Raw genomic sequence first — 15,713 nt, forward strand, 5'->3', positions numbered from 1 at the left:
TTATTGGGTGAATATTATTTTCTTTAATTTACAAGTATAACAAACGAGTGATCTTGCAACCAATCATAAAAGGAAACAGCAAACTAAAATCTAAAGTCAACTTAAATAGAAGCTCTTAAAGCTATTCTGAGAAAGGAACCCTAGGCCTATCAAACCCTAACTTACCAAGGCATTCATGCCCATTGTCCCCAGCATCTGCTGTCTAAACCAGGCTGGGGTGCGTGGAGCCATGAAACAATCTGGCCACATTTTACACAGGGCTCTTGTTTGATTTCAGAACGTCAGACTCCCAAAATATGCTCCTTTATATGTTCCATCAATCCATATCCATTATATTAAAAATATCTGATATTAAGACAATGCCAGGTGTGGTGGCCCATGTTTGTAACCCCAGCACTACAAAGCTGAGGCAGGGTGATTTCCATAAATTCTAGGCCAGCCTGGGCTACATTATATAGTGAGATGCTATCTCAAAAGAGGGACAGACAGCACAGGCTGCTTGGTTTGTATTTGGCATATGTTCCTACTTACCTGAGTACGCCTTAGGAGTTTTTCCAACTCTTGCTTGAGCTGGCTGGTTTCAGCGTCTTTTAGTTTTAGCTGAGTCTCTAGCTCAGTTTCATAGGCGCTGAGATCTCCCTGGGCTTGCTGTAGGGATGCATTCACCTCATGCTGTTCCTGGAGGGCACTTTCTAGCTCTGCAAGCTCCTGCAAAGATTCAGCATGTTGAAATGCAGCGTCCTGAGTGCTGCATAAGCATCTGCAAGCCACTGTAACTAACCTGAGCACCAAATGCTGGCCAACTGCTACTGCCCAGCACAGACAGACTTTATGAACAACAGGATGCAGGGTCAGGCTGGCATATCCAAGTTGAAATACAAGCTCTTCTACTAAATGGCACCTGAAAATTCACCAAGTTACCAACATGTTGCTTTCCAAAGTAATTATCTCCGTGACACTCTAGTCTGAAAGTATATGAGGAAGACAGGAGTGGGAAAACATTTATAAAAAAGGAGAATAGTAAGTGTAAGTAAGGCCTGTCCTTCCCTGGACTTGGTGTTTTTCCATTCACTGGTTCATCGGATAATAGCCCTGGACGTTACAGTTTATAGTAAGCAACTGGAGAGCCGTCTCGGGGATCACAGCCCTGTGCAGCTAGAAAAAGGAGGTAAGTTATGGACCCAGATCTCTGACTGCAAAGCCCACATTTTCCTGATTAAACCATAGTGTGTTCCCTTAACAAAAGAACATGAAAGCACTGGCATTCTAAAGATGGCACACTGGAGCCGGGCGTGGTGGCGCACGCCTTTAATCCCAGCACTCAGGAGGCAGAGGAAGGTGGATTTCTGAGTTGGAGGCCAGCCTGGTCTACAGAGTGAGTTCCAGGACAGCCAGGGCTACACAGAGAAACCCTGTCTCGAAAAACAAAAAAACAAAACCAAAAACAATAAAAAAAAATGGCACAGTGGACTGAAGGCTTACAACAATCTAGTCAGCACTAAGAAAGACAAACACTTTCACAGCTGAATTCTCATACTGACACACCTTCAGATGTGCACATATAATTCCCACCTATTTATTTAGGTATGAAAGAATTAGCTCAAACTACTCTGGATAAACACAAAGATCCTGGGTAACTTCCATTTAGTTTTTCAAGGACCACTTGACACTGCTTCATGAAATAAAGTATTGCATGGATTCAATAAAGGATTAACATCCAAAATATAAAGATCTTGCAAATCATTAACAAAAGAAAGATAGTCCAGTACAAAAAAAAAAATGGTCAAAGAATTCTATGAATAGGAATCCACTAGGCTGAGGAAATCAGAACCATAAAGAACAAATAAAAGGTGTGGTGTGGAACTGCTCCAATGTCTGGAGAAAATAAAGTTAAAAAGAGATACTGCTTTATAGGGAGCATGGAGGAACAAAGTACAACAGCACAGAGAAACCATCAGGCAAAAATACAGAAGGAAGAGCAATCCAAAGGCACACCAGTCTAAACCACACACACACACACACACACACACACCACTATAAAAGACATCGTGGAGATCCTTCTAACAATCAGAAGGTGTTGTGATGGTTAGATGAGCCTTGGGAAGGAGCCTGAGTTTTCCTAGGTGTAATAATGCATTCATTGCAGTGACACTGGAAACTGAGAACAGACGGATGGAAGGGTGATGTCTGAGACTTTCTGAGCACAAACAAAAGGGATATGTTTATAAGGGCCAGACTAAAGTATTTATTAATCTAAGGAGGCTGAAGAACTTCGCCACTTTTTCAATATTCCCGCAAATGTGAGTTTTTCGTAATATAAAGTTGGAAGAGAAGACACCTTTTAAAATTCAGCAGATTGACAAACATGAAATCTGACAAACTACTACATTTCCTGCTGGTGTGGTGAACTCAGGCAGTGGAAGCAGGAGAGTCACCAGTTCAAGGCCAGCCTGAGCTACATAGTAAGATTCTATCTAAAACAACATAGGGAAATCCTCAAAGCAATGAGGATGGGCAACAGATGAAAGGCGTAACGTAACTTGTGTTCTATTAGCTGTAAATAATGTCAGTTATCAAGTAATAACAGTAAGATGAACCATGGTATTCCTATAATTTTGCTGCATGAACCCAACATAAACATTTGATACAGCATTTTGGGTAGACACACGTTCATATTCTTCAGTTATTTGATGACCCATTTCTAAGTGAATTTGACATACATCATTTACTTCCCAAGCTCAAAAAGCAGAAAAGCAAGTCATACCTTCCTCATATTTTCTGCATCCATGGCAACAATTTCGAGTTCCTCCTTCTCCTGCTGGACTTCTGTCAGTCTCTGCAGCAATGTCTCTTTCTCATCCTGTAGCTTCCTGCACTCACTCTGGGCCTGAGTTGCCTGGCCTTTGATGGTTCCAAGGTACTCTTGCAATCCACTGATGACACCTTCTAAATCCTTCTTCAGAGCTTCGTTTGCTGCTATCTGGCCTTATGTATGATAAAAACAGAGGGGTAATCTGTAGTTTGGAAGTATTTTGTCTCATCAGTGATTGGTTATTAGCCCACAGTGAAAGTCTAAGTTTCTTATATATCTAATTTTTGAAAATAGGATAATATATTTCCTATAATACAGGAATATTGTACAAGTATGCATAAATAAGACAAGCATATTTATGACAAATATTTACAGAATGCCTGAATAATGCTTGTAAAATTTAATTTCTTCTAAAATAGGAAAAAAGGCATTGCTGGGTGGTAGTACTACCCACCTTTGATCCCAGCACTTGGGAGGCAGAGGAAAGTGGATCTCTGTGGTTTAAGGCCAGCCTGGGTTACAGAGCAAGTTCCAGGATAGCCAAGGATACATAGAGAAACTGTGTCTCAAAAAAAAAAAAAAACCAGAAAGAAAGAAAGAAAGAAAGAAAGAAAGAAAGAAAGAAAAATAAATTATAATAAAACTATGAGTTCTTCCTGAATACACAATACAAGACCACTCAATATATAAGACTCACACGAATCTCAGACTGGCAACATAAATATATATACCCTGAAGGGTAAAAAGGTATCATAGGGACTGGAAAGATGGCTCATCAGTTAAGAATAACTGGCTTCTTGTCATGGAGGTTCACATCGGTCTGTAACTTCAGTTCCAGGGGATCCAACATTCTCTTACAGATTCCATGGGCACGGCATGCGCATGGTACATAGACATACTTCAGGCATAACAACCAAACACATACATTTTTAGTTAAGTACTGAAAAAGTGTATGCTGACACATGCTATTTTACAGGATACTTTTATGAAAACTTTAAAAAGCCTCTCTCAACAACTATTTATCAAGGCAGAGACAAACTGAAGGTGACACAGCCTGATGATGGGGGATGGAACCTTTCCTTACACGGAGCTCAGGCTCCGTCACACACCTGATTTATTCCCCTCTTCCTCTCCTCTGAAAACGCTATTTTAAATTTGCCTTCTTTCTATACACCTTCTATAACTCACAATGAGCTTCCTAACGTCACCGAGCTCCTGAAAGGACTGTATGCCACAGAAGACAATCACTGACCAAGCTTTTCCTGATCAGTCTGACTTCTTCCCTACTGAAGCCTGATTCACTCGTCATCACCGTAACAAACCACAATAATACAAAATACTTGAAATTTTACTAAGTGTTTTTGGATATGTTCAGCCAAAATTCCCCATCGAACACTAAAAAGAGCTGAACTGTATCCAGCCAAGTCTTGGACTGTCTGTATGAGCATCTTCTGTGTACCCTGAAGCTATTCACCGGAAATCACACTTAAGTTCTCACCATCTGTAAGCTGCTGTTCAAGGTCCTTGATCTCTTCAGTCTCTTTAGCAATTCTACAAAGTATCTCGTCCAGGCGGCTTTCGAGTTGTGTGTACTGTCTGTTCATAATGTCAAGCTGCTGTTCTTTACCCCTCTTCTGGGCTTTCATGTGGGACTGAATTTCAGGGAAAAAAATAATCAGTACAACCCAAAATTTTAAAACTATTGAAAATAATAATCCTTAGCAACATTTTAAAAACCAGTATTGAAAATAAAGTGTGACAATTTCATCTGCTCTGAGTTAGGCCCTTTAGAACTTCCATATAGATGGTTCTTGTTTAACCTTAGGGTGAGCTGAGATGAGATGAGAAAACAGAGCCGATCAGGGAGGATAAGCCATTTTTCAAGGGCACAATATAGAAATTTCAGTGTTTTATGCATAGCATTAAAATATGTCTTTTTTTTTAAAAGGTTTTCAGAACACTGGTTATACTGACAGTATATTTACAGGAAACATCCAAAGAGAATTCCAAAGTATAAATAGGCATTATATTTCTGTATAAGGACTCTAAGAGATTTTACTTATAGATTTTTAAAATTTACATAAATTTTAGGTTGGGAGTTTTATAGTAAATAACTAAAGTCTTTTTAATTTGAAAAAATAGCATTTAATTATACTTTTAAAATGTTTCTCAGGGAGGCTTGGGGGAAATGGAGACTTCTGATTAATAAACACATGGGATTCAAATTTATTTTCTATCTCCTATTCATTCAAACATTTTGTTCTTAGATATAATTATCTGGGAATGGAGAGGAAGCTCAAAAATCATTTATCCCAGCAGGTATTCAGTTGTAGGGTCCTGGGAGGCATACTCCTTACACTATCCGCGCTCTGGCTCACACACCCTCTTGCCCCTGCGCCCTGACAATTATGGTATCATGGATCCACTGCTAAGTGAGAGGAATGTATTATCTCCCCGAGGTGTGCTGGGGAAAACAGAGAGCCAATGATCTAGTCTAACCTTCCACTTCAGAAATGTAAGCCTGAATCTCAGGTCAATCAAATGTCTTGACTGGTTTCCTTAGGCAACAGTTCATTTGGAGACAAAATAATTCCCAAGAGAGGCATTTGCCTTCCTGCTAATTCCACCCTTCCCCTCAAGGCTCCCAAGACTCCAACCTTATCCAAGAGGATCAGAAGAATAGAACAATAACTGAGGAAAAACTCATTAGGAGAACAGTTAGAGCCCGAGCAACAAGTGCTATGGTTTTCAAGCCTAAGACATGTTAGCTTCTACAAGAAAGTGCTTTGTTTGAGAAGGTACCCCTCTCAAATGGGGAGCAAATGAGTGGCCACCGCCACCTTCTAGGCCAGCTTTTATTTTACAGGTGGTAGATTTGACAGGATGTTCGAATCACCTTTTCCCATTCCCCAAATACCCATCTTAAATCTTTCCTACAACAGTTACTGTAGGTAGGTAAAAGTTTATATCCTAATAGTACACCAAACACTTTTGTGGCTCAAAAATGAACAAAAATTCTACTGTCCTCTTAATCAACATCTTAAAATTCGCCGTTAATATACGCAGGGCAAGCATGTGGTTCAGAAGATGTCACTGCTATGCCTTAAACACGCGGTGCCACAGCCATTCCTGCGGTTTTTCTGCAGCGTGGAGCTCACAAAAGAGTTACTGTGAAAACAAACAGGAACTTACAGATCTGGCTCCTCCTCCTTCCAAGCCCTTTCTTTATGCACAAAGGAATGACCATACCTTAACTCCGAATCTTTCCTGTTATGACTGAGCCGTGGAGAACAAAAACAGACTGCGCAAAGCTTTCTAAGTCTGTCTTCAAATTCATGTGCACTTCCCTCTCTGACAGCCACATCTTGGCACGAGCCTCCGTGCCCAAGTAACTTCCCAGCACCTCAAACTATGGTCCTAGTCAAGCATGAGTGACAGCGAGCTAGTCCAGTCACCAGCAGTCTCTGTGGTCACGCCCCGCCTGCAACTTTAAATCAAAACACAGGAAGCTCCCGAGGGCCAATCACACCCAAAGGCTGAAAGATCACTCTAATTCCCTCTAGGAAAGCAGGACAGATCTGCATTGTGTTTGCAGGTGATAATTGTTCCTCTAGCTGGGAAAACTTGGTAACTAAAGCGGGATTCGACTTTTAAACGCCATTTCCCCTTTTGAAACCTAATAAAATGTTTATGTATTTTTAAAAAACTGAATAGGCTTGGTTCTGAGCTAAGATTTCATTTTTCATTTTTGGATTTTAAAAATCCTTGTGTAAGGAGAGGGTTGTTGTAATAACTTAAGCAAGGGCTCCATCCCTTCCTAAGAGTGCTGAGGGGGCAAGTAATTTAGTTTCCCTAAGTCACAGTTCTACCCTGTGCTAGTGGAAACCTTGAGAACTGTGCTGTGGTATCAGGACTGGAGTTTGGTCGGTGTGCCTTACCTACCTACAACCCTCAAGACTACACAGAGAAGCCTGTCTGAGGCACGTCCCTCACAACAACAACAACAACAACAAAAGAACACACAAAAAACAGGGAGGTGATGGTACATCTTTAATCCCAGTACTGGAGAGGGAGATGGATCTGAGTTCCAGGACAGCCAAGGCTACACAAAGAAACCTTGTCTCAAAGAAAGACCAAACCAAAACAACAACAAAACAAAAGGTCTCTTTAGCCCTTTCCTCTATGTGATACGGCTCAGAAATACAGGGAAACTTAATTTCCCCTTATGCCTAGAATGCCATGGTCATTTGCTGTAGCAAACACAATTGTGGCTTTAATCTGACTCAGGACCAGCAAGCTGCTTCATTCTTGCCTTCCGGGGGATATGGTTTTCTATTGTCATGGCAACCCTTTCACAGATTGAGGACTTAATATGTAAATACAATATAGTAAGATACTACTGACTGATATACATTACAGGACTTAAAAATCTGATTTTTCATCTGACAAAAATTCTTGAGAATAACCTGGGGAGGTGGGCATGTAAGCCTAAGAGCTGAATCTCGATGTTCAGCCCTCCTGTAAGGCAGGCACAGAGCAAGACCATAGCACCCCAGTGCGGGTTAGGTGGAGGGGACAAAAGCCAACGGCTGAAGCTCCTGACCTAGCTCAATTAATTGGCTTCAGATTCAATAAGAGATCCTGTCTCAAAAATGAGTAAATGAATGAATGAATGAATATATAAACAGAAAGCAAGTGAGGATGCCAATGGACATTGACCTCTACCCTCCACATACACATGATGCTATGTGCACATACAAATGTACACTACACACATGCACACACACAAATAATACTTTCAGTTAGAATATCAAGGCTTAGGCTTCTTTTTTGAAGATATTTTATACCTACGACAATTAGTTTATCCTTGTCAAAATTACATGGCCTCTATTTATAGGTACATACATACTTACATACAAACATATAGAACTGATGTTTAAAGAGAAATCTGACAAGTACTTAAAGCATTTCTAGTGCACTGTCCTTATCACATTACATCCTGATTCCTGTTAGTCCAGAGATCTTCATTTTTTTATTATAACTTTACAATTCCACCTGTGACAGTAAATTATAAAGGAAATAGTTTTACCTTATTTCAGAACAGGGGCTAAAATATACATCATTAGTAAGATTTACTAGAGTATAGATTGACAGAAAGAGACAAGAGCCTAACCCTATCATTCACTCATCTTTGTTTCACAACACAGCATGGCAAACTCCAGAGAAATGTTTTCTTTTTAAGGACAAAATAAATAGAACCAGCAAACAACATCTGTGGATTATCTGCATGAAAACTTAAAGAGGTACAGAAGTCCTCTGACCTTGCTTCAGCATTTCCTGTCTTTAGGAGACCAATTTACAGAGTTCCCTGAAGAAAGTTTCTCTTGCTCTAGAATACAACAAAAATCAGCCACGCCCCCCAAATAGTGTGTCATGTAGCCTTCATTTATTGAAAACCAATTTGTTCAAGACTAGGTGGTTCCGTTTTGGATATAAATGTTTGATATGAATACATTCATATCTTTCTAATTATATGTATTCATATGCAAATAATTATACACATATAAGTATTTGTATATGAATATTTTTTTCTAACTTAAATCTGTATAGCAAATGAAAACTTATAGAAAGAATTCTGCTATTAAAATGGTAAGGCAAATACTATCTATACACAGATATAAAGTCGCAGTCTCCGTGGAACTAATCAAGATTTCCCATTTTACTTACATGTTTTGGGTCTTTGGAATCCAGGCTGTCTGTGGCTAGCTGCACGGTATTGATCTCTTCATGCTTTTCGGCAATTTCTTTTCTTTGCTTTTCCATCTGTATTTCTAGGTCCAGAGCTTCCTGGCGTAATTTGTTTAGATGTTGTAGTCTACCACTCAACTGCTTGAGAAGAAGGTCTTTCTCTGCTTCTGAAATCTAATTATCCCCAGCCCCCAGCACATAATTAATAAAGAAGAGCAACAACAATTTATGAAGCTAGCACCTATAACTTCAAAAATACTCTGTTATAGAAGACTTTTAAAATAAGAGATGTGGTAATTGTCTAGTGTTGTGGTTTGAATGGAAATTGTTCCCACATGCTTATATATTTGAATACTTGGTCTCCAGTTGTTTTCGAAGATTTAAGAGGTTTGGCATTGTTGCAGGTGTTACAGGCTCAGAAGTTTCAAAAGCCCAAGTCATTCCCAGTTAGGTCTTTCTGCCTTGTGTTGTGATCTCCCAGCTACTACTCCAGTGCCATGCCTGTCTGCCTGCCTGCTGCCATGCACCCTGCCACAAGGTCATAGATTCTAACTCTCTAGAACTGTGAGTTCCCAAATTAGACAGGTTCTTTTATAAAGTGCCTTGGTCATGGTGATTTGTCACAGCAACTGAAAAGCAGCTAAGACAGCTAGGCAGTCTCTATGCAGTTTGTAGTTTTATGCTAATTATAGGTAGAAACCCTACCTCTAAAAGCTTATGAACATTAGGAATGTGGTGACAAGTGCAGTTAAAGCTGTCATCATCACAGCAGTAGAATGGCTGACTTGATGCATGGATATGCAGGAGGTATGACTCTAAATTGCATACCTTGTAATCCTTGAAACATGTAAGGTAGAAAGATACCACCGCAATTTATTATATTTATTTTTGAGATAGGGTCTTGCTATGTATCCTTGGATGGCCTAGAACTCACTATTTGGACCAGGCTGACCTCAGAACTCACAGAAATCAGCCTGCCTCTTACTCCCGTGTGCTGGGATTAACAGTGTGCTCTATCACTGCTGCAGTTCTACATGTAGGACAATAACGTCACAGAAAATCAGGCGTCTTCCTCAATGTCATATTAGGAGGTCGTAGAACCAAGACTGTGTGACTTGAGACATTTTACGAATTGCTGTACTACAGTTTAAATATGGAGATAGTCTACCAGTGAGTTCTGAGGGTTGACACAGTAACTTAAAAAAAAAAAAAAAAACAATAGAAAACAAACAAAACAAAACAAAACAGAGCCAAACAAAAAACCAAAACCAAACTCTGGTCCTCTGGAAGAGCAGTAATTACTCTCATAAGTAATATATTGTTTGGTTGGTTGGTTTGGGTTTTTTGAGACAGGGTTTCTCAAGACAATGTTTCTCTGTGTAGCCTTGGCTGTCCTGGAGCTTGCTCTATAGACCAGACTGGCCTCAAACTCAGATACTCGCCTGCCTGTCATGTGCCACCACACCTCGATTTTTTAAGTAATTTATTTCTACATATTTTATGAAATATTAACAGGATATCATTATGAATGAAATACTGTAACCATATTCTACTCTACACTAATCCAATAATTAATTTCAAAATGATTTATATGGCTGAATATCCCTGGCTGGTCTGGAACTCACTCTATAGACCAAGCTGGCCTCAAATTCAGAGTTCCTCCTGCCTCTTCCTTCTGAGTGCTGGGATTAAAGGCAAGCGCCAGCACTACTGCAGTTTTACAGGTAGGAAGCAAGCCCACATTAGCAGTGATTTCTCCGGCATGATTCACATACCTTTTTTTGTTGTATAGCTTCTTCCAGTTGTTTAAATTCTTGAGTAGCCCGTAATACTTTTTGTTCTGCTGTTTCTATTTCATGGTGTAGTTCTGACAGTCGAGTTTGTGCTGCAAATTTAAAAACAATTCTCACATTCACAAATGAAAAAATGTTGACTTCTAGAACTTTTACTACTTTCTTTCTTTGCAATGAACTCCACCCAGTTAAGGTGTTCCATTGCAGAACAAAGCTATGTCTTACTTATGATGGCTTCTATCTCTATTAAACTCTGTTCATAAAACTCTAATTAATCTTTTTTGTATAATTCATAACATCAGAAGGACTGTGCCTTATCGCTCTTAGCACTGTTTTAAGATACTAGGACTATATTATATGTGTGCACACATTACCTTTTGTAGAGCTGGACACTGAAAAAGAGCCTTGCACATGCTAGGCAAATGTTCCACCATGCAGTCATAGCCTGTCTTTTCTTTTCTAAGAACTTAAGAGTACCTCTGTTTACCTGCACTTATTTTTTTTTCCGTATCTTCCAACTGTTTATCAGGTGGTGCTTGGACTCTCGGGGGTGTGTGCTCGTGTCTAAACTGTCCTCCTTCTGGCACCATCTTCCTGATCTGAACTGCCTGGGCGTCGCTGACAATGTAAGTCTCCGTGGCAAACATATTTCTCTTGTATCTGGATTTGCCAATGTAAGGGCTTTCATCTGGGTATTTGTCAATTTCAGCATACTAAAGCAAGCATATTAATAAGATTTATGGATTAAGAAGCAACTTCCAGTCAAATGACATTATTCACCTTATTAATGGCAAACTTATCACAGAATACTTACATTTATATTAATCTAACTTGCCTAGAGGCTAAAAGATATGTTATTCATTCTCTTCTTTTTCATATAGTGAAAAGGAATTAGAATTTAAAATGGTCTCAAAAGGATTACTCCCTCTACTTAACAAGTAGAGTTTAGATTAACTGACTAGACTATCCACAGCTATGGGATACACATATGAATACAAATATGTATTTAAAAAGGTAACAGAGATATTCATGGTAAAATCCCCTTGATATTACTATCACTTGTCTTGTTCCTGCCTCCCCAATCCTGGCTTTAATTTTGGATTACTAAAAAATATAAACTTACCTCTGATGGATAATAATTTAGTGGCTCAAACTTGGCATCAATTTTATAAAAGGCCAGTTCCTGCTCCAGCTCATACTGCTTCTGACATGCCCGTGTTAGCTCCACTGTTTTCTGTTTTAGCTATTGGCCAATATGAGATGGATAAGTATCAGTACGGTAACGTAGTCCTATGATGATATGGGCAGTTCTAGCTAAACTATATCAAATAGTACAACACTGAGAATATTTTATCTCAATCCCACATTACAAAAAATGCAACACAATTATCATTTCAGAAGAGGTCACATAAAAGACCTCTGATATGCCATTTCAGGAAACAGTGAGTCATAAAGAACAATTCAAATTGTTTCATGTGAACATGAAACAAATGCCAGCCATCCTGCAATGCTTTGCGTCCTGGTCCTGGTCCTGGTCACTAATTCAGATGTAGTAAACCCACTCTTTGCTTCAGTTCATGGAGGGACATTTTACAGAGGAGGAGGAGCTGGGTTTAGCTGATGAATCTTAGCTGGGAGTGTTCAGTACGGGTGGGAGTGGGAGCAGCGGATCTCACTATGTTTGCCAGGAATTTGTTATGCAGCCCAGGCAGGCAGATTGTGTGAACTCCCTGTCTAAGCCTCTTGAGTGCCAGACGTATAGACACGTGCCTCAGTGCTGGGTCAGAATAGCAGAACTCTTTGTAGCAGAGGTTAAAAAATGTAAATGAGCTCAATCAGATGCAAATATGTGATATTAGTAACTTTTAATACTCCAGTAACTTTACTCTAACTGCAGCTTTTTGGTACTCTTGGAGATTTTGGCACTAGGAGGAGAACGTAAGGATAATATAATCTAATTTCTGCATTTGCAAGTGCAGAAGTTGTGTCTCAGATTGGTGAACTGCCTTGCCACAGGTGACCTGACTTCCAAACAGATCCTTTGAGTTCATTCAAAGGTCCGCTAAGGGATTTTTTACTTGTTCTTTTCTTTTTTGACAATCTGAGGGTTGCTTTCAGACAGAAAAGCATGCAGAAATATTTCATCAAAATGCAAGTTGAAAAGAAACAAAGTATACACACGAACATTTTACAAGGCCAGGAGCCCCAAATCGTGCATAAGTTAGCATGCAGTCCCCTCCTGAGTATCCATCCAATGGAGGAACACTAAGCGGCGCTCTCGCACAGCTGCTGGGTCATCTGCATGTGCCAGCTCACCTAGATCACTACTCTACTAGGAGGCCATCAAAGCTGCTCAGAGATGCTAAGCGACTTGCCCAACTGAGCAGTGTTCAAATTCTAGTATCATGGGTTCAAGTCTAGCACTCTGCTGTCCCATGCTGCCATCAATGTCCTCTTGCTGTCTAGTGCATTGCCCACACTGATGTATTCAGTCAATTTTCAAGAGGACCTGAGTCTCAGAGACAACTCACAATCAACAGCATCACTTATGGTTAGGGTTTTTCCCCCAAAGCAAACTGACAATAGGGCTAAACAAAGGCAGACATGGCTTTTTTTCAAAATGATTTTGTGTTTTTCATAGCTCTGGATTAGAGGATAATAAGCCCTCAGCAAATATCCGAAGGCACAAGTGCATAAAGTACTGCAAAAAGGAGTCAAAGGAAGTAGGCTTGCTGCGTGCTGGCTGTGAATAATCAAGAGATGACTGCAGTTAACACATTACTAACAGGAAGAGTAATACTAAGTTCCTCTCATATTCAAATTTACTCTCCTGTAGACAAAGTCATTTATAACACATCACACAAACACAAACACATTCTCAAAGAAGCAAGCCAGTTTGAAAACTTAAAATGTAAGCAAGCATATTAACACAAGTCATCATGCAACCCCACAGAACACAGTGTGCAGCTCAGCCCTGGAGGAGCTACCTTAGAGAAGAATAAAGACTCAGTGGAAAATGACCTGTAAGAAACCAAGACGTGGACTCAGAGAAGAAAGAATCAAACAGACATGTCACCGGAAGAACAGTGGAGAGAGCTAGGCTCTGATGCTACCAGCATCTCTCTATTGATGACATACCATGGAAGGGAATGGTTATTAGTACTGTCTCAATCTGCCTCTAACACATGGCTTCACTGAGCATAAACACCACCTGGCATTACTTAGCTTGCTTTACTCGGAGTTATTTTCACACTCAGAGTCTTAAGTCCTCACAGTCCTGAGGGTGGCAGGGCAGGTAAATATTCCCATTTAAAAAGCAGGAACAGTAAAAGGTCAAAGTTAAGTAGCTTGCAAAACAATAAAACAAAAAAAGAAACCAATGTACAAAAACCCCCAACAGACAAAGTTGGTTAGTATTTGCCGTTGGTGAGGATAGGGGTTAACTACAGTTTAAATGGCCCTTAAAAAACTTAATTCAACATGACTTTTCTTTTATTAAAAAAAAAAAAACTAGTTTAATGCACAATTAATTACTTAGTAAAACTGCAAATCACTAAAGATGATGTTATCACATATTCTGCAAGAGACAAAGGAAAATATAAGCTTTCAAAATGAGACTTAGAATTCTTTTTTTAAACATACAAAAAAGAGAAAAAATAATGAAATGGGTAATTTACAAAAGAAAAATAAATGATCAACAAATATATATATACTATTCACTTCTCCAGCAATTACAAAAACATAAAAATAAAACTTTAACAAGATTCCATTTCCCCCCGTAAGTTCACAATAATAAACCCAGTTTGATCCTTTTACTCACTGCTGTGGAAAGCATAAATTGGTAATAAGCTTTTTAAAGTGGACAGTAGCATTTATCAAGATTTAGTGTGTGTGTGTGTGTGTGTGTGTGTGTGTGTGCACACACTGGAATTTACTTTAACATATTACTGTTACCATTTCTATTGAAAAGAAGTCTCCATGACACAGGATATGTTATGTTATACAGTCTTCTCCGTGATGCTCTTTGAAACATATTCTAAGCAGTGTGACCAGCTCCTCCCAGTGCACGGCATTATGCTCCCCTTCATGCCGTTCTTCACACATTCTCCTTCGAGCAGCACATCACAGTCACCTACAGTTCACAAAGCCCTTGTCCATGTTCCTGTTAACCCCATCTTCCAATGCTACAGCAGGACATAGTGCTTTTACATGTAAGAGCAGTAACAGAATACAGCCAAACCAATGTATAGCAGACTCACCAACTCCTTTTTTGTGCTGAGGTCACTTTCTAGCTCCTCATAGCTCTGTTTTTGTAACATGGCTTCTTCTTTTAATGACTTGTTTAGTTTATCCTGATTCTTTATTTCCTCGAGAAACTTTGTTTGTTTGCTCTTAAGCTCTTCTGTTTCCACTGTCTTCTTCTCCAGGTCTTTTTCCAGTCTTTCTATCTCCTCTGTCAATAAAAACGAAGTAGCTAATATCATTATATTCTCATCTTGGAAAACAGCAAGTATGCTCAGAACAGTGGCAAAACAAGTCTAAGAACTGTGTAGCACAACTGACTTCAAAATCAGCTGCCATGGTGTTTTGGGGAAAAGATGACCACCTTGAATCTGAATCTGACCTATATTAAAGAGTTAAGAAAGGTATGGCAATTTGAAGGGATTTTTACTTCAATTATTATTTGTGTGTGTGTGTGTGTGTTTGCATGTGTGAGTACACACACACACACACACACACACACACACACACACACACACACACATACACACACACTCAGAGAGGCTCTCTTCTACCCTTCTGTGGGTTCCAGGATGGGCTGTTTCTGATCAGGCTTGCACAGAGAGCATCCTTCCTCATTGAGCCATCTCACTGGTGTGAAACTGCCATTTTTGTAGGTCAAAAGTAGATTAATACCGATTTCAAATTCAGATCAAAGAGAGGCTGATTCCTCAACACTCTAAAATAGTCACTTCATATCCTTTCTCCTCAAACCTCCCATCCTCCAACTAGTCTTTCTCAGCGAGAGCTTCACGTTTCATTAAGGGAGGGCCCTAATTCTCCTCCCGCAAAGACAACAAAGGTACTGACATATACATATTATTTTCTCTCTATTTTTTGATCAAGAAAGTATCCCTCCTACCAAAAGATGATCAATGAGAGCTCTCCCCTGCCCCTCTCAAAATCTAATCTCTTTGGACCTTGTTTTTATGAAGTAAAGGAATAAAGGCCTGACTTGTCTCTCCCTCTGATCTCAAGAATGCTATTTCATAACTAAAAACTTTGAGGTTTAATTGCATTGTCTCTTCCCATTTCCTTGAAGCTTTCAGTGAGTGTTTAGTCTTAGATCTTTTATTTAC

General features: G+C 39.5%; 1 protein-coding gene across 6 annotated transcripts in view; it reads right to left on the reverse strand.

The window, feature by feature from the left end:
* Cntrl (centriolin) overlaps positions 1-15,713 on the reverse strand; it is a 68,590-nt gene that overhangs the window by 41,555 nt on the left and 11,322 nt on the right. For 4 of the 6 annotated variants that reach the window (XM_085834981.1, XM_029474142.2, XM_021183767.3 and 1 more), the window contains exons 7-14: positions 14,613-14,806; positions 11,477-11,596; positions 10,841-11,066; positions 10,336-10,445; positions 8,540-8,734; positions 4,311-4,464; positions 2,765-2,985; positions 532-708 (exon numbers count right to left, since the gene is read on the reverse strand). In XM_085834981.1, coding sequence (XP_085691107.1) covers positions 532-708; positions 2,765-2,985; positions 4,311-4,464; positions 8,540-8,734; positions 10,336-10,445; positions 10,841-11,066; positions 11,477-11,596; positions 14,613-14,806 — 1,397 coding nt within the window. Of the gene's footprint in view, positions 1-531; positions 709-2,764; positions 2,986-4,310; positions 4,465-6,061; positions 6,245-8,539; positions 8,735-10,335; positions 10,446-10,840; positions 11,067-11,476; positions 11,597-13,340; positions 13,363-14,612; positions 14,807-15,713 lie in introns of those variants that run through there. The other 2 variants (XM_029474143.2, XM_085834982.1) reach the window with 2 other exon arrangements.

This window comes from Mus caroli, unplaced genomic scaffold, assembly GCF_978045245.1.
Source record: "Mus caroli unplaced genomic scaffold, Mus_caroli_1 scaffold_2, whole genome shotgun sequence".
In the NCBI taxonomy this organism is placed as follows: domain Eukaryota; kingdom Metazoa; phylum Chordata; class Mammalia; order Rodentia; family Muridae; genus Mus; species Mus caroli.